The sequence below is a fragment of the Lepisosteus oculatus genome, chromosome 7 (assembly GCF_040954835.1).
Source record: "Lepisosteus oculatus isolate fLepOcu1 chromosome 7, fLepOcu1.hap2, whole genome shotgun sequence".
In the NCBI taxonomy this organism is placed as follows: Eukaryota; Metazoa; Chordata; class Actinopteri; order Semionotiformes; family Lepisosteidae; genus Lepisosteus; species Lepisosteus oculatus.
In genome coordinates, this window is record NC_090702.1 from 40,929,196 (window position 1) to 40,950,059 (window position 20,864).

Consider the following 20,864-nt stretch of genomic DNA (forward strand, 5'->3'; position numbering starts at 1 on the left):
CCCAGAGATCTCCACTGTGTGTCTATCAGGGAATGGGACAGGGAATTTTGTGCATTTATTTGGGGGTGCATTCCAATAAGCTTTCCCAGGCAGTTCTAGGTCACAAACAGCCTTGAAGAATACTCACAAACGGGGGCACAACACAGAGCATGGAAACACATTGTCCTCTTAGCCCTACAAAGTTCATTTTTCATAGTCAAGTTGACAGGTTCAATGAGGCTCATTTTCCATAAATAGGAGTATGACTATCCAGAGAAAGGTGTTGCATCACAGCCGAGCTCTGTGGCAGACACAACAATGACAATAATATACACAGATGATTCAACTATGTTCTTGGTTTAACAACGGCTACATATTACACACATTTCCAAGTTATTATGCACTTCAACAGACGTACAGCAAGTGTTGAAAGTAAGTGATATACCCATAGGAAAGTGATTTCCATGCCATCTCGGGTACAGAAAAAATAATCAAAGCCGTTCCTAACTTAAAGAATTTATCAGAAAGAATTTAAATGTATTTATTTTTAATAACATATATAACGTCTAGACATTAGAAAGTGCCATCTTCCTTTGTGGCTTATAACGGACAAAGTGGCAAAAGCAGAATAAAATGCAAAACAATTATACTGCAATGACTAATGTAGAACACTAGGTGATAGTGAAAAGTAAAGAATCAACGCAGTTCGCTTAGCTTGAGATTTGCGGAAGTTTTTTCGATGCCCTGGAGACAAAAAAAAGGAACTGATTCAATTCTCTTCATAAAACACGCAGCCTGAAACACCAATCTGCTATCATGGGACAGGCAAAAACGGAGCAGCCCGAGTTTTCGTTCGTGATCACTCAATAATTTACTTGTGGAAAAGCTAAAATGACGCTATACATTTTCTGCTGTATTGTTATTATCGCCTGTCAAGATTTTGGTCATGGTCATGAAACGTACAGATTTGATAAAGAAATCAATAACATAGCTATTGGGAGAAATAAATTGTACGTGGCTACTGATAATTGCATCTATCAAATGAACTTCAGTTTACACTGTGAAGTAAAGAGGAAGGTCTCGGGAGTAAAAGACCCCAACAGGATAAAGCTTTTAGTAGTTTATGAAGAAAACAGCACGTTAATCGCTTGTGGAAGCAGCACGGAATGTGGTGGTTGCGAAGTGCTCGATCTAAATAATATTTCAAAAACAATTTATTTTGAAAACGTGACCATCGTTCCTATCTACCCTGACAAGTCTGCTCTAGGATTTCTGATAAAAACGAAGTCAAAAATAACGTACCTGACAGTTGGGGCAGTGCACGGAGATGAAACGGATTGTAAGTATGAAAAACACCTGATAACGCTAAGGAACATGAAGGATGGGGGGGAAGGAATATTTTCTTATATAGGAAGCAGTTCTTCACCATACATTAAATTGACTGAAAAAAATGAAAAAGCCACAGTCCTACATGTAGATTTTGTGGACGGTTTCCAGTTTCAAAATAGTATTTATGTAATTATGAATTTGAAAACAAACAGTGAAAGAGTTCGAATACTTTGGATGAAAAACGAAGATGACAAGCAAAAAAGTTTGGAATCTTTAAGAGGAGCTACCCTTCTCTGCTGCGAGGATAAAAACAGGACGGTGCTGCTCTCCTCTTCTCTGATTAATCGCGGACCCCCAGTGCTGTTGGCTGGTGTTTTCACAGCTAGAAGTAGTAATCCAGATAACACCGCGCTCGCCATCTTCAACATCACGCCGTGGACCAATGTAGACAGTGACAAAGACGAGGATTTGTGCTCCAGTGAATGTACTGAGGTGAGTAGTATTGTCCTTTGAGTTGGAAAGCAGGGAAATATTAACTGCATTAATTGAATTAAATTAACTGTAGTGAACTGATGCATTCATTTTAAACGAATGCTTGGAAATACATGCTGTACATGTGAAAATGAAAATATGCAAATTTAATGAAATATGAAAATTCCTATTGTAAATGAACAAAGAAATACTGAACTGTGTTGTTTGGGCTTACCTGTCATTCAATGCCTTTGAGGAAGAATGCGTTAAATACAGCAGAATTTACAATGCTTGTGCATATTCTGAAAAACAAGGAAGAGGAGGTTTTGCTCAGAAATAGATTTTTTTCATAATAAAATGGAATTTATCTATCAGTTTTGCCATGCCACTGGTACATACAAATAGTGGACTAACAATTGACACAGTGATGTAAAGTCACAGATATTAGGGCTTTGGACCACCAGATGAGTCCAGTTCACTTCACTGTACTGTATACAGTGCCTTGCGAAAGTATTCGGCCCCCTTGAACTTTTCAACCTTTTGCCACATTTCAGGCTTCAAACATAAAGATATAAATTTTTTATTTTATGTGAAGAATCACCAACAAGTGGGACACAATTGTGAAGTGGAACGAAATCTATTGGATTTTTGAAACTTTTTTAACTAATAAAAAAATGAAAAGTGGGGCGTGCAAAATTATTCGGCCCCCTTGCGTTAATACTTTGTAGAGCCACCTTTTGCTGCGATTACAGCTGCAAGTCGCTTGGTGTATGTCTCTATCAGTTTTGCACATCGAGAGACTGAAATTCTTGCCCATTCTTCCTTGCAAAACAGCTCGGGCTCAGTGAGGTTGGATGGAGAGCGTTTGTGAACAGCAGTTTTCAGCTCTTTCCACAGATTCTCGATTGGATTCAGGTCTGGACTTTGACTTGGCCATTCAAACACCTGGATACGTTTATTTGTGAACCATTCCTTTGTAGATTTTGCTGTATGTTTGGGATCATTGTCTTGTTGGAAGATAAATCTCCGTCCCAGTTTCAGGTCTTTTGCAGACTCCAACAGGTTTTCATCCAGAATGGTCCTGTATTTGGCTGCATCCATCTTCCCCTCAATTTTAACCATCTTCCCTGTCCCTGCTGAAGAAAAGCAGGCCCAAACCATGATGCTGCCACCACCATGTTTGACAGTGGGGATGGTGTGTTGAGGGTGATGAGCTGTGTTGCTTTTACGCCAAACATATCGCTTTGCATTGTGGCCAAAAAGTTCGATTTTGGTTTCATCTGACCAGAGCACCTTCTTCCACATGTTTGGGGTGTCTCCCAGGTGGCTTGTGGCAAACTTTAGACAAGACTTTTTATGGATATCTTTGAGAAATGGCTTTCTTCTTGCCACTCTTCCATAAAGGCCAGATTTGTGCAGTGTAAGACTGATTGTTGTCCTATGGACAGACTCTCCCACCTCAGCTGTAGTTCTCTGCAGTTCATCCAGAGTGATCATGGGCCTCTTGGCTGCATCTCTGATCAGTCTTCTCCTTGTCTGAGCTGAAAGTTTAGAGGGACGGCCAGGTCTTGGTAGATTTGCAGTGGTCTGATACTCCTTCCATTTCAAGATGATCGCTTGCACAGTGCTCCTTGGGATGTTTGAAGCTTGGGAAATCTTTTTGTATCCAAATCCGGCTTTAAACTTCTCCACAACAGTATTACGGACCTGCCTGGTGTGTTCCTTGGTCTTCATGATGCTCTCTGCGCTTTCAACAGAACCTTGAGACTATCACAGAGCAGGTGCATTTATACAGAGACTTGATTACACACAGGTGGATTCTATTTATCACCATCAGTCATTTAGGACAACATTGGATCATTCAGAGATCCTCGCTGAACTTCTGGAGTGAGTTTGCTGCACTGAAAGTAAAGGGGCCGAATAATTTTGCACGCCCCACTTTTCATTTTTTTATTAGTTAAAAAAGTTTCAAAAATCCAATAGATTTCGTTCCACTTCACAATTGTGTCCCACTTGTTGGTGATTCTTCACATAAAATAAAAAATTTATATCTTTATGTTTGAAGCCTGAAATGTGGCAAAAGGCTGAAAAGTTCAAGGGGGCCAAATACTTTCGCAAGGCACTGTATGCACTGTTGCAAAGATTCTGCTAGCATCTGAGAGTTTGATGGAGGGATACAGCACCATTTTCCCATGGGAAAGTCAATTAAATTAGGCTTGGTTGAATGGGGGTGGAAAATCCTGTCTGAAGCATAGTTCCGAAACATCACATACAGGAAATACTCAACTGGGTTCGGATCTGGTGACTGAAAAGGGCATGACATACAGTATGGATAATATCATTGTCATGCTCATCAGATCACTGGGTGACCACAGTTGCTCTGTGAATAGAGGCACTGTCATTCTGGAAGACACTCCTCCAGGCGGGAAAGAAGTTCTGCAACATGGAAAGAAGATGATCCCTCAGTACCGTTAAGTAGTAATTAGCATTGACCTTGCCTTCTAAGGGAATGAATTAACTCACACCATGACAGGAAATGACAACATTATTGAACCATCAGAATCCTTCACTTTGGAACCTAGCGCTTAAGGCAGTAGAGTTCTTTAGGTTGGCACCACACAAGTAATAATAATAATAATAAAAAATAATAATAATAATTACTTACACTTATATAGCGCTTTTCTGGAAACTCCACTCAAAGCGCTTTACAGGTAATGGGGTCTCCCCTCCACCACCACCAATGTGGTGCTTGTGGTGCCAGATGTGATGCACATCTGACTATCTCACACTTTTCCATTGCTTGGTTGTCCATTGCCTGTGCTCTTTGCAACACTGGACTCACAAACCTGCACGTCAGGCGTGATAAGCTGTATGTGCACCGCAACTAGACCGTGGTGTCCCAGTCTGTAGAGTTCTTGGTGGTTGGCTTTGCACTTTGAATTGGATGGATATCACTATCCTGAAGTATGCTCTTCAGCCCACAGATATCTAGTTGCTGATGATGTCTTTCCCTTGGAGTTCCATGTTAACATCACCTTAGATGCTGTTGCTCTTGAGGTCTCCTCATGCAGTTGTGTTAGCCATAATGATAGCCATTCAGGCATGTACAGAACTTGTATTTGTTACCCTACCCTAAACATACTTGGATGTTATGTGCTTAATTCATACAAGACCCACATCTGAGTGGAAGATCTTGCTTTCAAAATACTTGATGTCCATCATTTACTTAGATGTTTCTGTTTTATTTTGTACTAGCTGTAGCAGACAGGGAGAACATACTCTTTCCTAGTCTCCACAGCATATTGCAAGTATGGTTCAGCAAGGCAATTTGAGACCCAAGTCAAGGGAGTCAACACAGGAAATGATTCAGTTCCAGTCTTAGAGCTTAAAGAACGAAGGGAGGAACTTTATAACTTGAATCTAATGCAATACCGTAAACATTAAACATTAAGCAATCATACTGTAGGTTCTAAAACGTCACAAAAACAAATGTTTCCTAGAAATTAATGAGATAAACATCTTTGGGAACTGTGCATGAAGAATGTATGATTTTACACAGTTAAATTCAGTTGTAAAACACTTTTTACAAAGAGTATCGCCCATCATATTGCATTATCAGTGCCTAAGCAAGAGAAAGTAGTTCATTTTTCAAAGCTAAGGAAAACCTTCAGTACAGTCTCTCACACCGAGTTCAGCTCCCATGCTGCGTGTTGTGATTGATGGAAACCAGATTAGATGGTGCTTCATTCATTCCAGTCCTGGGATGTTACCTGCTGCCCTCCCTGTGGACTAATCCCTTTGTGACATGTTTCCACAATGAGAGTGCACATCCTCGCTCTCCTTTGTGTAACAACAGCTTTCGTCTTGTGAGATGAGAATGAGACTGTTAATGTCATGGGTGCTCTACTTGCCAGTATGAGCCCCTTTGAAGACGTGTGGGATGGGCTGGGGTGGCATGTGGCATCTAGACCTTGGAGACCAGAGAAAGGACACTGGAGATGACTGAGATACAGTCCCACAAGATCAGCATCTGCAACCTGGCACAACGCATTGTTGGAGCTGTATAATACACATGTATTGCTTCTATTGGTGGCCATACGGGATACTAGCCTATGATTTTAACCATAAACACCCTGTTGATCAACCTTGTAAATCAGCATAATGGTTTAAATATAATAAAATATCAGTGCATCTAATACAAAAAATAGCCATTTTCTGTTAAACTTTACAGTATGAGTAGGAGCAGTCGGCACTTAGAAGTCCAAAAATAAATCAGTTTGATTTGATGCTCACTATAAACAGATATACTCTGTATTGCTTCTCATTCATACACTTAGTTAAAACTAACTTAATTCAAGAGAGTGTCCAATGAATGTCTTTTTGTTTAAAATCTGAGCTTAGTAAAAAAATGTAATTTAATGTTTTGCAGCCAGTTGAAGCTGTGGATATGCTTAGATAAATGGAGGAATACCAGATAACCAATCTTACTGTAAATTCTCTTCCTGCAGAAAACTGTGCAAAGTCATCATATAAAAGAACTTAAAACGGCTTTTCTCCATCCCAATATGACATCTGTTGCTACTGCCACTGTGAACAGCTGGATTGTGCTGTTCATTGGGACAGGAGATGGGCAGTTACTCAAGGTTTGTGGAAAGAGTGACATTATGCAATCAATTTTACAAAAAAAAGTCACAGAAAAAAATTGAGGTTTACGATCTTTGCAGGTGTGTTTATAAACACTGCATAAAATATCTGTCTATAATTCTATCCTGTGGAAAGTCTGTTTTCTGCTGCTGTATACTGTGATAAAAATGTTTCTGATATAACAGTTGTGATACATCAGACAAAGAATTATAGCTTTAAATATGTTATATCCTCCAAACCTAACTGTTGCAGCGATGCCTACAGGATGGTACATTTGCTAAGCAAAAGATGGTGTTTGATGAGTGAATTAAATTTGATGTCATTAGACATGGTAGCATGTGGAAATTCTTTAGCATATTGTTGGTCAAACCTCTAAGAGATAAGAAGATAAATACCGTGATGAATATTTTAGCACCTACCTTCTAACTGCAAAAGTTTACATAATGTATTAGATGTGTTTCTCTTCCTACACTCTCTGTTATATAGGATGGGAATAGAATCGTGAAATAATCTCTGGGAAGCAAAAGATCCATAACAATTCCTCCAATTAGATTTACATTACTTCTACAGCTGATTCTGTATATCCTGTGAATTTCTAACATGTGAATGGTTTTATGAGCCATAAGATCATAACCTGTCTAGATTCAATTCCTGATTATAATAATAATAATAATAATAATAATAATAATAATAATAATAATAATAATAATAATAATTGCTTACACTTATATAGTGCTTTTCTGGACACTCCACTCACAGCACTTTACAGGTAATGGGGACTCCCCTCCACCACCACCAATGTGCAGCATCTACCTGGATGATGTGACGGCAGCCATAGTGCGCCAGAACGCTCACCACACATCAGATATCAGTGGGGAGGAGAGCAGATTAATGTAGCCAATTCATAGAGGGGGATTATTAGGAGGCCATGATTGGTAAGGGCCAATGGGAAATTTGGCCAGGACGCCGGGGTTACACCCCTGATTAGGGTTGAATCCATACTGGACAATGATACAAGTGAAGGCTGTTTTTTCAGGTCTAGTGCATATGTTCATAATCATTAATGTACTCTGTGAATCAAATGTAAATTGGGTAAAAAATTATATCTTTCTTGAAGATGATTGTAAGACTGTAACTGCCCTGTATATTGAATACCAAGTTATTTCAATATAAAGGACTGTATGATGTACCGTACTATACAACTGAAAATTAAAAAAATATATATTGCCTTCTTAAAGTAGTGAATGGTGACCTATTCATAAACTGCAGAGTTGTATTTTACAGAAATAGTGAACTGGGTGTCTATTAAAAAAAATAGAAACTGTTAAGTGGTAGGATAACAAATTCTTCTCTGTATTTCAGATTGTATTGGACAAGAACTTAAATTCTGGTTGCCCAGATATCTTATATCAATTTCCTGGTGATAATGCAGTATTTTCTAAAATGATCTTGGATCCAGTGGATAAAAAACAAGTTTATATTGCTTTGGAAAAACAGGTAATTTTTAGTTTTTCATATTTTGTTCAAGAACTTAATTTACAGCATGTTTTTTTTTTGGACACGGCTGATAACTGTACCCTCCTGGGTCTATGTTGCAGCTCTCAAGAATAAGAGTTGCAAACTGCAGCAGGTTTGATGCTCTAAGGACCTGCTGGGCTGGACAGGACCCATACTGTGGGTGGTGTGCTTCTGAGAGCAGGTTTGTATTTCAATGTATTTTTAGTTTTTAAGAATTTGATGTCTTCGTTATTTAAGGTTCTTCCTGTAGGGATGCAAGAAGTCACAGAGCAGCTCAGTGTAGGTTGGAAATACATTTTATTATTCAGGCGCTTAGAGAGCAAAGCAGTGAGAAAGTTTGTTTTATCAAGGCTTACAGTAGCTTCGTAGCACAGGCAAATACGAATGCTTTTTATACCTCGAACTTTGGCATGAATAGTCTTCAATGTGGTGTTAGGAAAAAGGACACACTTGACATGAAAATATGTCAACCTTAGCACGGAATACAAATTCAATATCCAGTTATTCAACAATGTCATACATTTTTCAGGGGCTCTATTCAGCTAAATGAAGTTGCAGAGTTGCACGAGGTGGTTTGTCTTTCAAGTGTGGATTATGTCTGAATTCTACATTTCTTTCCTCAGTACAGACATTGGGGAAATAAGCTCTTTTATGAATCCCTTCTCTGCAAGCTGTAAAGCTGTTTTTGATGCCCACAGCATCAAAAAGCCTTGAGGCACAGGATTGCTCACAAGGTTATCATGGGGCAGGAAGTGTCATGTACAATTTTGCTTTTAACGCGTGGGAACTTTAAGGTTTTATACCAATATACCGTGTATTACTGTATACTTCATACAGCACTTCAAAGAATTCTTCTGGTATGAAGTCAGCTTAAAGAACGCATTTGTTTTTTGTCCTTTTTATCTTTCTTGAAAATTACATTTCTGTTTTTTTTAAAATGCCCCTTAATGCAAAATGTAATTCTAAAAACATTTCTAAAACATTTTTAAAAGATGATAAAATAATATAAGACATAAGCGATCACAGGTAAATACAAGCTTGAAAGCACAACACAATAAAGAAAACTAGGCACTTTCCATACAGTAAAGTGTAATTCTGTATTTTGTGCAGAGCAAGTTTAATTTGATTATTGATTTAAAGAGACTCTAAAGATTACCAGATTTATGAACAGCCTTTCTGAAACAGTTCAGATGATGAAAAATATTTTATTTTATACACAAGCTTGCAATAAAGGGTTGAAAGTACTTGTTTCGACAAAACAGACTGTAATATTAATATAAAATGTAATCTAAAATAACAAATCAAATAATCTTTGCAATTTACAGAACCTTCAATGTATCGCTTTGTGACACTAGCTTAGAAACATATTATTTAGGAGCTCTCACCTTTCTTCTTTTTTTGATCATTTTAGATGCACATTCCATGACGAGTGTTCAAACTCAGCCTGGATCACCATACCAGAGGAGCCTTTTGAGAATTTAAAGCAAATGATCTCCTACCAGTTGAATGACTACACACTGGCAAACAAAGAGGCAATAAGCAAAATATTTTGGCATTGTTTTTTTGCTTAAAATGAAAGGTTTTTTATTCAGATTTGGTCAATACTGTATGTATATTTCTTATCAGGGTATTACACTGGATGTGATGGTTCATCTGAATGTCGCCTCCTTACAAAATACCTCTTTTGCTTGTGTCTTCATGTATGGTGACAATGTGAGCCTTTGTGAAAATTCCAACTTAAATCCAGTCTTCCTTGGGTGTTCCTGCAGTTTCCCAAAAAACAGACTGGTTCCGGAAGGTGAGTGATGTGCTTCATATCCTACTCAAGAGCACAACTGAGCAGCAAGGCAATGTTACAGCAGCTTAGAAATCAGGAAGCAGCAAAGGGGAAGTTTTTGAGAAATAGGGACAATACTGATGGGCAGTGAGGCATGGAATGGGTTGTTAAACATTACATTTGTCTTTCATAGAGCAGCAATTGTGTGCACTATACAGACAAATGGAGTAATTGGCAGAGCTTGTGTTAAGTGTAAACTCTTATTTTTCTCATTTTAAAGGTCTCAATGTAAAAGTAAGCATTCGTATAAATTCAGTGAATATCGTTGAAAACTGGACTCTGAAAAAGTGTTCTGAGATTGGAAGAACATCCACCACACCTAATAGGTGAGCCATTACTGTTTCCATTGAACTGCTCAGTTCGTGGTGACATTCAATTCAAACCAACATGCTGTCTCTTGCATTGTCTCTTGCATCTTTAAACACTAGTACATAATGGCATTTCTGCTTTAATTCATTTGAAGAGCTGCTACTGTATGCAATATCTTTCAACTGAACTGTATGGAAAGACTGCCTGACACTAGTTTCCTGTTTTTTTTTTCATATAGGTGTGCTGTCTGCATTGCAGCAGGTTGCTATTGGTCCCTGAAAGACAACCTATGTTCTTCATCTCCTGATTCTTCGTATGTGAGTCAGACACAGGTAAGAAGGGCTGTACCCATCTGAGCTGCAATTATACTGAATCGTTCAGGCTTGCTCTGTCCTTTAGTTGTGTCCTTCATTATCAGTCACAATGTTTTCTCTTCATTTTATGTCATTTACTATCAAAAATACTTACTAAATATTTTTTGCTCTCTAAAGGATTTAAATACATTGAAAGAGTTTGTAAAAGAGGGACTCTGCAATAAAAAATGAAAGACTTAAGAGATATAAAATATACTGAGCCCCAAAAGAAACTTTTAATTCTATATATGCTTTAGAAAAATAAAGTAATAATAATAATAATTGCTTACAGTTATATAGCTCTTTTCTGGACACTCCACTCAAAGCGCTTTACAGGTAATGGGGACTGCCCTCTACCACCACCAAAGTGCAGCATCCACCTGGAGTGCCAGAACACTCACCTCACATCAGCTATCATTGGGAAGGAGAGCAGATTAATCAAGCCCGTTTATAGATGGGGATTATTAGGAGGCCACAATTAGTCAGAGCCAATGTGAAATTTGGGATTTGTAATGACCATAGTGAGTCAGGATGGCAGCTGTTTACAGTATAGTGCCCCCATCACTATACTAGCGCATGAGGACCCACATGGACCGCAGGGCGAGCACCCCCTGCTAGCCCCACTAACACCTCTTCTAGCAGCAACCTTAGTTTTTCCCAGGAGATCTCCCCTCCAGGTTCTGAACAGGCTCTCATCTGCTTAGTTTAAGTGAGTACCAGTTGTGAGTTGCAGAGTGATATGGCTGCTGGCTGGGAGACAGCATCTAGATATAAATTCAGCAGCTGTAAACGTCATAAAGATTGCAAGCAAGAGGAGTCAATTGGCCCATCTTTCTGTTTTGGTAGTTTAGTAGCTAAATGAACCTAAAATAACATTATGCCTCCATTTCATAGAAGGGCCCAGTTTTAGTCTCAATAACCTGGCTGCTACAGTACGTCTGTTCCAAATACCCACCACTCTCCAAAAAGCTTTTTGGTTTCCTTATGTGATCCCATGTCTTTCTTTCACTTCTGTGTGTGAAATAGTCCCCCGTATAACTCTCTATATATCTTTTATTTGACTATGTATTTATACATCTTCAGATATCATATAATTGAATCAAACCTGCTCTCAATCTCCTTTATTAAAAACCAAAAGGATTTAGTGTCCTTAACCTGCCTGTATATGTTAATTCCCCGAGACTAGTAGATGTTCATTGAACTCTTTCAATGGCTGTGAAATGCTTACCAAAAATAAGCACAATATTCTTAATTAGGACACACTAGTGTGTTCTAAATCTTGACCTTAACTTCCCAGGTATTAACATTCCATACTTTTTGCTATACACCCAATCATTCTGTTTGCATTATTTATTTCATGCCCACAGTTTCATGACTGACTATGTAACAGCAATAGTTTGTACTATACGGCATAATGGCTGTAAACTGACAGAGATTACAGTGCTTTGGATTGTGCATCCACAATGTTTGTGTAAACCAGCTTTATTTTTATGATTACTTCTTATTTTTAACTCATCAGTATAAAGGTAAATTCTGCAATACAGAGAAGAGATCATGTTGAAAACTAGTCACTGAAAAATTTAATTAGAAGGCCCATACATGCGTGACCTTTTTGGTGGTCTTTTGATTAATTGATCAATTCAACATTCATGACTGAATTTGATACACCCAAGTAATTTTGATAGTTGCTGTTACTGTACGTCCCAGTGTGTAGTCCATGTGTGTTTTACTGCTATGTTCCACACTTCCTGATCTTGATTGTTCTCCCTCCCCTATTGGTCCATCATTACAGATCATTGTTTCTGTGTGACATCATCGTCAATCAGCATCTCCACCAATCAGAGTGCAGCTTATTTAGTATATAAGTTGGAGGTTTTCTGAATGAAGGGGCCTTTTGTTTGACTTTGGTCCCACATGGCTCCACTCCGCTTTTGGTTTTGCTTCGGCTTTGTCTCGCTTCATGTGTGTGTGTTTTCATATAGCTTCGGCTTTGTTGTTTTGTTGATTTGTGTTTGTCTCTTTTTACTTTGTTTGTTTGTATTTATCGTTTATTTTGCCATTACCTTGCCCTAACGTGTTATATGTTCAACCTCTGTGTTCTTTTGTACCCTGTTACTTGTGTCTACTCTCGTTTTCCCTTATTTGTATTGTTAGTTCACTTGTGTATTTGTGTGAACTTTTGTGTTAAGGGTTAGTTTAGGTTGTTGGGTACATTCTACACACGTAATTGATTTTTGTATTAGTAACACTAGTTTAGTATGGGTGAGTGCCGTTTGTCTTGTATGGTTTTGGGTAGTCAGTGAAGGTTAGCTAGGGTGTTTGAAGACGTCAAAGACTGTGTTTCGGGTTTTCTTTTATAGTCAGGTTAGCTTTCCCTCACTTTCTTAGCCATCTCCATTCTGTTTGTTGTTTTCTTTTCTTTGGCACCACTCTAGTTCCTTCTCACTGTGTGTTATTGTGTCCTATTATGTACCAGTCACTTATTCACCTTAAAATAATCACTTTTGCACCAACACTACTTGTAACGCTTCCTAGTCATTCACCAGAACTCACCCGCATCCAAAAATTATCCTAAATCTTACACCCCTTTACCCCTAGACACTTGGGGTCGTAACAGTTGCAAAAGCACTAAAAACACAATTTGTGTTTATGGGTGCAGTGTTAAAAATACAGAACAGAACCAATGTGAAACTGAAAGAAAAAATTACAGAAAATTAATATTTTGAAACCAAGAGTGAAACTAAATGATGCATTAAGATCTGAATTTTAGTTCAATTAAACGTTATTGTCATTAAACTTACACAGGTGCATAGCATAATGAAAAGTGTTTTTTGTTAGTCACTCGGGTGCAGTATATAAATAGGACAGAAGATAAGACAATAGACAGTAACACAATAGCAATAACAGTAACATGTAATAACATAACATAAATACTGTAACATGTAATCAAGTAATCAAAACTGTGCAAAATTCCGCAAACAGAGAAAATATAACAGGACAAAAACTGTGCAAGGTAATTCTTGGAACAGTGTAAAAATAGTATGGTTAATTAATAAATATTAAATATTATGACCGGTACAGTTTTACTGGGCTATCGAGGGGACAGTACAATTTTGGCTTACATGTGTGTGTAGTGGTGTAGGAGTACAGTCATTGTGGGTACAGGATGACGTTAGGAGAGATCATAATATGGTGGGAGGGAGTGGGGGCGTCACCAACTCGACAGCTCTGGGGAAGAAGCTATTTTGGCGTCTAGTTGTGTGCGACTGGAGTGACCGGAACCTTCTGCCAGATGGTAGGGGAACAAACAAGTTATGACTGGGGTGAGTGGGGTCAGACATAATTTTGGTGGCTTTTTTCGGACCCCTGGTGTTGTATATTTCCTGGATGGATGGTAAGGCACTGCCGATGATGTGTTGGGCAGTTTTGACCACCCGCTGTAGTGCCTTACGGTCGGATACGGTGCAGTTGCCGTACCAGACTGTGATGCAGCTGGTCAGTATGCTCTCCACCATACATCTGTAGAAGTTGGTGAGGATCTGTGGGTGTAGGTGTATTTTCTTCAGCCTTCTCAGGAAGTATAGCTGCTGTTGTGCCTTCTTGATGAGACTGGAGGTGTTCAGTGTCCATGTAAGGTCCTTAGAGATGTGAACACCTAGGAATTTGAAGTTATTCACCATCTCCACCGTAAACCCTTCTATGTAGATGGAGGAGTGAACTTTTCCTTGTCTTCTGAAGTCAACAATCAGCTCTTTGGTTTTGCTGATGTTGAGACATAGGTTGTTGGTTCGGCACCAGTCTGCAAGTTGTTTTATCTCCTCCCTGTAGGCAGTCTCATCATTGTCAGTGATCAGGCCCACGACTCTGGTATCGTCAGCATACTTGATGATGGTGTTTGTGCTGAACTTGGCAGTACAGTCGTGGGTGAACAGGGAGTAAAGCAGTGGGCTGAGCACACAGCCTTGAGGGTCACCGGTGTTAAGGGTGAGTGTGTTGGAGGTGAGGTTGTCAATCCTGACAGTCTGGGGTCTGCTGGTGAGGAAGTCTAGGATCCAGCTGCAGAGGGTTGTATCTAAGAGCCCTAGAGCCCTGAGTTTGGTAGAGAGTTTTATGGGTATGATGGTGTTAAATGCTGAGCTAAAGTCAATGAACAGCATTCTTGTATCGGTGTTCCTTTTATCCAGGTGGGTTAGTGTGGTGTGTAAAGCTATAAAGATAGCATCCTCTGTGGAGAGGTTTGTGCGATAGGCAAACTGGAGAGGATCCAGTGTTTTTGGAATGCTGGCTTTAATGTGTGGAATAAGTAGTTTTTCAAAGCACTTCATTATGATGGGGGTGAGTGCAATAGGGCGGTTGTCGTTCAGGCATGTGGGGCCTGATTTTTTTGGTACTGGCACAATGGTGGTCGTCTTGAAGCAGCTAGGTACAGTGGCCCGGGCCAAGGACAGGTTGAAGATGTCAGTACAGACATCAGCTATCTGCCAGGCACATGTTCTGAGTACCAGGCCAGGGATACCATCAGGTCCAGCAGCTTTATGTGTGTTCACTCTACTTAGTGATTTCCACACATCTAGGTTGGATAGTGCAGGGGGTGGGGTGGCAGGGGAGTCAGTGGTCCAGGTGGTTGGTTCAGGGTTTTGAGCTTCGAAGGGTGCGTAGTTAGGGAATGTTGCTGTTTTCAACATGACAGCAGTGACAGAGTCCCTAATAGATTGGAGCCATGAATGTAATAGACAATGTATTGAACATGGTCGACAACTGAGAAAGAAGACCAGAATTCGCAGATCGAAGATTAGGATCGAAGATCCTTAAAATAATTCGGAAGTCAAACCTTCAGTGTCTTATACTGTATATGAGCAGGAAAACCTTAAGGTCCTCTCTAAATTTCTGAGACTTTGTGCATTTTACATTAGTTGGGAATTAAGTGCTGATATAGCACTTGAAGCAGCTTGGAGCACATGCCACACTTGAGAACACAACGCCTATCTCCCTGCCCCCCAAAAAATGGGTCTACTCTCCTCTCTGGTCTGGCACAGCACTCACATTACAAGAGTGAAAGCACCGCTTACATGAGCTGCTGGGTGCTTATTCTGGACTTCACAACATATTGGCTATCTCCCGGGCTGGGTTTCAGGAGTAGAGAAGTATGAAACTGCCATATTGCCAATACCATATTGGAACTCATGCCTGTTTTTTTTTCCGTAGTCTTACGTTAGCAGTGTGGAATTTGTTCCAGGCTGAGAACTTGCATCTGTTTTCCGAGGCTCATAGTCTGTCATGCTCTGAAAGCAAACCTGGCACTTACTGTATATTAAAGAATGTATTGCGGAGTTGAGTGCCTGTATCTGAATTGGCTTGCCCCAAGCGCTACAGTATGTTCCCCTGCTCTACTCTAGTCATAGTAGCAGACTACACTGTTAATCTAATCAAGGAAACCCATGACAAATTCTGATTTTCTGAGCACAGATCTGATAAAAACAGCTTTGTCCCAGAAATTGTGGTGTTTTCTGTCAAGCTCTGTCGAATGTCTTTTCTCCCTGTTCTGTAGTTGTAGGTCACGGGTCACAGGTCTGTCCTTTTGGTTCAGCAAGACGTGCATCACTGCTTACATTCTCCCTCTCCTTCTAAGTGAGGGACTTCCCCAATGCACATACTTTCATAGTTCATAGGCCTGTAGATGCATATCTCTTCATAACTTTATTCTGCTGTCTTCATAGAGCACAGTTCAGTTTATTTGTCATATGCACAAGTGCAATGAAATGCATATTGGCATTTATGCTCCAATACAAAGACAGTAAGGAAACACCAAAACGTAAAAACATAACAACGGCAGCAACAACAACAAAGTTAAATAAAATACAACTTAATTACAAGTCAGCACAAACCGTGTGCAAAAAAACATCAGTGTGAGTCAGTGGTAGGAGAAGAATCCAATAATCTGACACCTTGTGGGAAGAAACTGAAGTTAGAGGCATGTGCCTTTATTCTCCTATAATGCTTACCAGAGAGAAGGGGAGAGAAAAATGAAATACAGGATGATTGTTATCCTTTGCAATACTACCAGCTTTCCTGAGACAAAGAGTTGTAAAAATGTCCACTATAGAGGGAGGCTATACTCCAGTAATGGACTGGGCTGACCTGATCACACCTTGTATTGCCTTTCAGTCAGACAACGAGCTGCTAAACCACACTGTAATGCCACACGAGCACACTCTCAATAGCACACCTGTAAAATTGTAGAGAGTATAGTTGAAGATAGACCAGATTTTTTCAACTGAGAAAGTAAAGGCGCTGGTTGTGCCTTCTTTGTAGCTCCAGTTATATGCTGAGACCAAGTTAAATCGTTAGTAGTGAAGGTACTCAGGAACCTGAAACTGCTAACCATCTCTACAGCCACTCCATTGATGTGAACAGGGGTGTGGGCCCCACCCAGGGTCTGAGCACTCAGGCAGCATACTGTTAAAATGCCTCTTGACCAGCCTTCTGAATGTTTCCCTGACTTCTGCCTCCATGACAGACACAGCCTTATCATCAGCGGCTGGGAGCTCTCGTGCTGGCAGTTCTGTGATTTCCTTCTCAAACCGAGTGTAATAGGCATTCAGCTCATCTGGGAGAGAAAAATCAGTATCAGCGGATTAGTACTGCTTATTTTAGCTTTATTGTTTGTTATAGACTGAATACCCCACCATATTTGGTGCACATCGGAAGAGGCAGCTTACATTTCTAGTTTGTTACAATCTTACCTTTTAGCGTCCCTGATAGCTCTCCACAGGTCTTACCTAGCCTTCTTATGAGGTTCAGATTGACAGATTTAAAATTCTTCGATCCTGCCCACATCTTACTACAGATATCGCTATGGTTACTGGTTAGGAGAAAAGCAAACTGTCTTTGTAGGCACACAGTCATCCACGCATTACTTAATAAAATCAGTGACAACTGTAGTGTACCCGTGCAGGTTCGCTGATGAACTTTTAAAGACGGCCCACTCCACAGATTCAAAGCAGCCCTGCAGCACTTCATCTGTCTCCTCCACCCGTTGTTGTCCTGTCCTTGTCGACACATTCTCCCGCTTCAGCTTCAGCATCTGCTTGTAAGGAAGCATTAACAGATGATATGCGAAGTGAGGGTGAGGGATAGAATGGTAGGTGGTTTTTATAGTCATATAGCAGTGATCCAGAGTATTCACACCCCTAGCCTGGCAGGAGACATGCTAATATTGCTAATATTTCAGAAGATCTTTCCTCTAGTTGGTCCCCCGCAACAATTGATGCAGGATCAGGATGAGCAGTTTCAGAATCGTTATTGGTGGCACATATTTCTCTGAGTGCTGCTTTCACGTCTGACCGGGGTGAAATATACAGTACACTGCAGACATAATAACAGGTGAAAATTCACTTGGGAGATAGAAAGAACTACATTTTCCAGATCTGGAGAGCATGGGGTGGAGTAGTGACACTGTGGCTAAGGATCTGTGACTGAGGCTGGAAAGTTGTTGGTTAAAATCCTGCTGCTGGCTTAGAAATCCTACTCTGTTGGGCCCCTGAGCAAGGCCCTTAACCCCAGCTGCTCCAGGGGTGCTGTATAAATGGTTGACCCTGTGCTCTGACACCAAGCTTCTCTCCCCTTCTGTGTGCCTGTGTGTCTCATGGAGAGCAAGCTGGGGAACTGAACTGTGCTCTATGAAGGCAGCAGAATAAAGTTATGAAGAGAGACTGCTGCATCTACAGGCCTATGAACTATGAAAGTATGTGCATTGGGCAGAAGTGCACGTGCTAATTCCAGCCATGCTAATTGTGCTGTTAAAGACAGAGCCAGCTTAACCAATAAAGACTCCTGTCCGGTCATTTGTCATTTGTGGACCACTGCCACAGCCCCCTGATGACCTTGGGATTGAAAAACCCAACCAGGTCATTCTACATCGATACCCTATCTGTCTGTTTCAGGGTAAGAATCACTCTTTTGTATCTTCATGGTACCATAATCGAGAATGGCTCAAGTATAGCGTCAAAGCTGATGCAGCATTTTGCTATCCCTGTAGGAAGTTCAACAGTGCCCGCGCAACTGACTCAACTTTTACAGTTAGGGGGTACCATGACTGGAAACACGCCGCAGTGAGAGAGAGAGACAAAGAGTTTCATCTCCACTTGCACTCCACTTCAAAGGAATATTTAACCTTCATGGCTGTATGGAAGGACCATAAAATGCGCATTAAAAATGACAAGGAAATTTCCACTCTCCTTAACACAGACCAGCTCAGAAATCATTACTATGTGTCTGCTGAGTCATAACCCCCTGGTTAAAAGCAAATGCCTACCCATTTGAATTGTTCTGGCGACGACCCTGCCCAACAGTTGACTCATGTGCTGTGTAAGGTGAAGAACAAGCAGTGGAAATTGAGGCCTTTTTATAGGAATTAGACTACTGATAATATGTATTAGGGTTCTACTATAAAGACCATAACAGGCTGAACTAAATTGGAGTTGATGTGATCTGCACCTAACTAGTTAAGTTCAATTCACTAAATTCAGAAAAAAGGTTGTGGTGAAGCGAAGGGGCTAGCAGGGTTGAAAAAATAGTCTTGTGGTTATAACTGCTCAGTTCAAATGCTTGTACTGTATGTTAGAAGTGTCAACACCACAAGACCTGATTAAGTACTGGTTTTAGTCATGTTCTGAGGTGTTGACAATATAAGCACAGCCACATCAATCCAGAGCAGCCAGAGAATCAGCTGTAGTCAGGAGAACCCGCGCTCCTATTGAACTCACCAAGACGTTAAATGCTTCCATAGGCTGGACAATGCAAGAGTTTATAGCTCTGAAAGATTGGGTAAAAACCTATTTAAAGGTTTAGGGGGTCAGTTAATAACTACCAACAGAGGCTGAGATATAGCAGGAGGACGTAAAAAACAATTCAGAGGAGGTAACCATCAGAGCAGGGGTTGTTTTATCAGCATCTAAGAAATGAACAAATTAAAAATGACCTCCTCAGAGAGCAAAGTGATTGGAGTTGAAGAGGAGATTTTACCTGTTGAATCTCAAACTTGTGAAATATCAAGAAAGAAAACACAGTAAGGAACACATATATCCCACTTATCAAAAAACCAATGCCTTCATGTTATTGGTATGTCGGAGGCTGAAGTATCAGAAATGAAAAAAAAATGTTTTTGTAAATGCTTTGTAAATTTGTTGCAGTTCTAAGTTGTTTCTTTTGATGCTCAGTATATGTTATATTTTTTTCTTCATTAATGTTAGTGTTCAGTGCAGTAATTATTGTAAGATGGATTGCTGCTTGTGATCCTTTCATCTGCACATTAAGTTATGTAAAATGCCTAATTGCCTACTGCAGCAGTGTAACTCCTGTTTCTTCCTTCAGAACACATGTCCAAAAGAAAATACATCTAGTTTGGTAAGTTCAAACTTATATTCCTATTACCTTTTTTTGTTTTAAGTAAATGACAATTCTACTAGAGTGATATATTTGTTCATTGAAGCACCATAAATTCATTACACAAAAAAAGCAGCATCACCAGTTGAACAATACAAAGTGTGCATATAGGCCTTTTTTACTGTGTATACTTTGTTTTAGACTAATGTAATGCATTTAGCTATATGACGTAGACATTTTCTATTGATATGTCCGGCCTGCTTAAATTAAAAGAGTAAAAATAAGTTGATAAAGTGAGAGACAGCAGTAGAACAATTTGTTCTCAAGGCCACTTCCTCCCAGACAAAGCAAACCCAAGATCGGGACTGAAGGACAAAGGTTAATCAAAGCAATGACAGCAGCCCGTGGAATAATGTGCAACAAGTTTGGGGGATGTACTGTATCATCTTACTAGTCAGGTACATATATCACGTGCAATTGCACTAAGTGCAGTTTCACCTTGGTGTGAAAAGAACAAACACAACATTGCCACCGCTAATGCTAATACTGTAGCTTCTCACTGGGGCTCTTGTGCTTTTTAGCCTCTTTTCCTGAGTCCTAACCATGACAATGCATTGTTGCTCTTGATATATTGAGTTACTTCTGCTTTCTTCTGAATGTTGCCTCTTCTGCCTTTCCTCTGAATGTTCGTCAAATATTAAGTTCTTTAATATTCTAGAGATAGAGCAATAGTCTTTCTCCCAGAATAGATCAGTTTACCACAATCAGAATAAGCCTGCATTTCTGTTTCTTTAGTTGTTGCAAACTTTCAAGTCTATTCCACTATATTGGTGATGGTTTTGTGTTTTTAAGACAAACAAGACCATTTATTTTCCCAAGCCAGTAGGAAAAAATAATTATCACTTTAATATATATTAACCTATGAGGTTTTGAAGAATTACTGTATATAAAAATGAACTGGCGACATGTCAAATATTGAAAAACATTATAAAGCAAATTAATAAAACATTGTTTTTTGCCTCTGGATTTTTCTAGTGACC

General features: G+C 39.7%; 1 protein-coding gene and 1 long non-coding RNA gene across 2 annotated transcripts in view; one reads left to right on the forward strand and one right to left on the reverse strand.

The window, feature by feature from the left end:
• LOC107078008 (uncharacterized) overlaps positions 1–1,371 on the reverse strand; it is a 36,824-nt gene extending 35,453 nt beyond the window's left edge. Inside the window, exon 1 of the long non-coding RNA XR_001478984.2 lies at positions 1,282–1,371. This is a non-coding gene — a long non-coding RNA (uncharacterized lncRNA). The remainder of the gene's footprint in view (positions 1–1,281) is intronic.
• The window catches only part of plxnc1 (plexin C1), a 51,219-nt gene continuing 31,089 nt past the window's right edge, over positions 735–20,864 (forward strand). Inside the window, exons 1-9 of the mRNA XM_015352302.2 lie at positions 735–1,800; positions 6,288–6,422; positions 7,786–7,920; positions 8,022–8,122; positions 9,353–9,473; positions 9,568–9,739; positions 9,999–10,104; positions 10,326–10,419; positions 19,813–19,845. Of these exons, the coding sequence (XP_015207788.2) occupies positions 871–1,800; positions 6,288–6,422; positions 7,786–7,920; positions 8,022–8,122; positions 9,353–9,473; positions 9,568–9,739; positions 9,999–10,104; positions 10,326–10,419; positions 19,813–19,845 (1,827 nt within the window). The 5' untranslated portion in view covers positions 735–870. The remainder of the gene's footprint in view (positions 1,801–6,287; positions 6,423–7,785; positions 7,921–8,021; positions 8,123–9,352; positions 9,474–9,567; positions 9,740–9,998; positions 10,105–10,325; positions 10,420–19,812; positions 19,846–20,864) is intronic.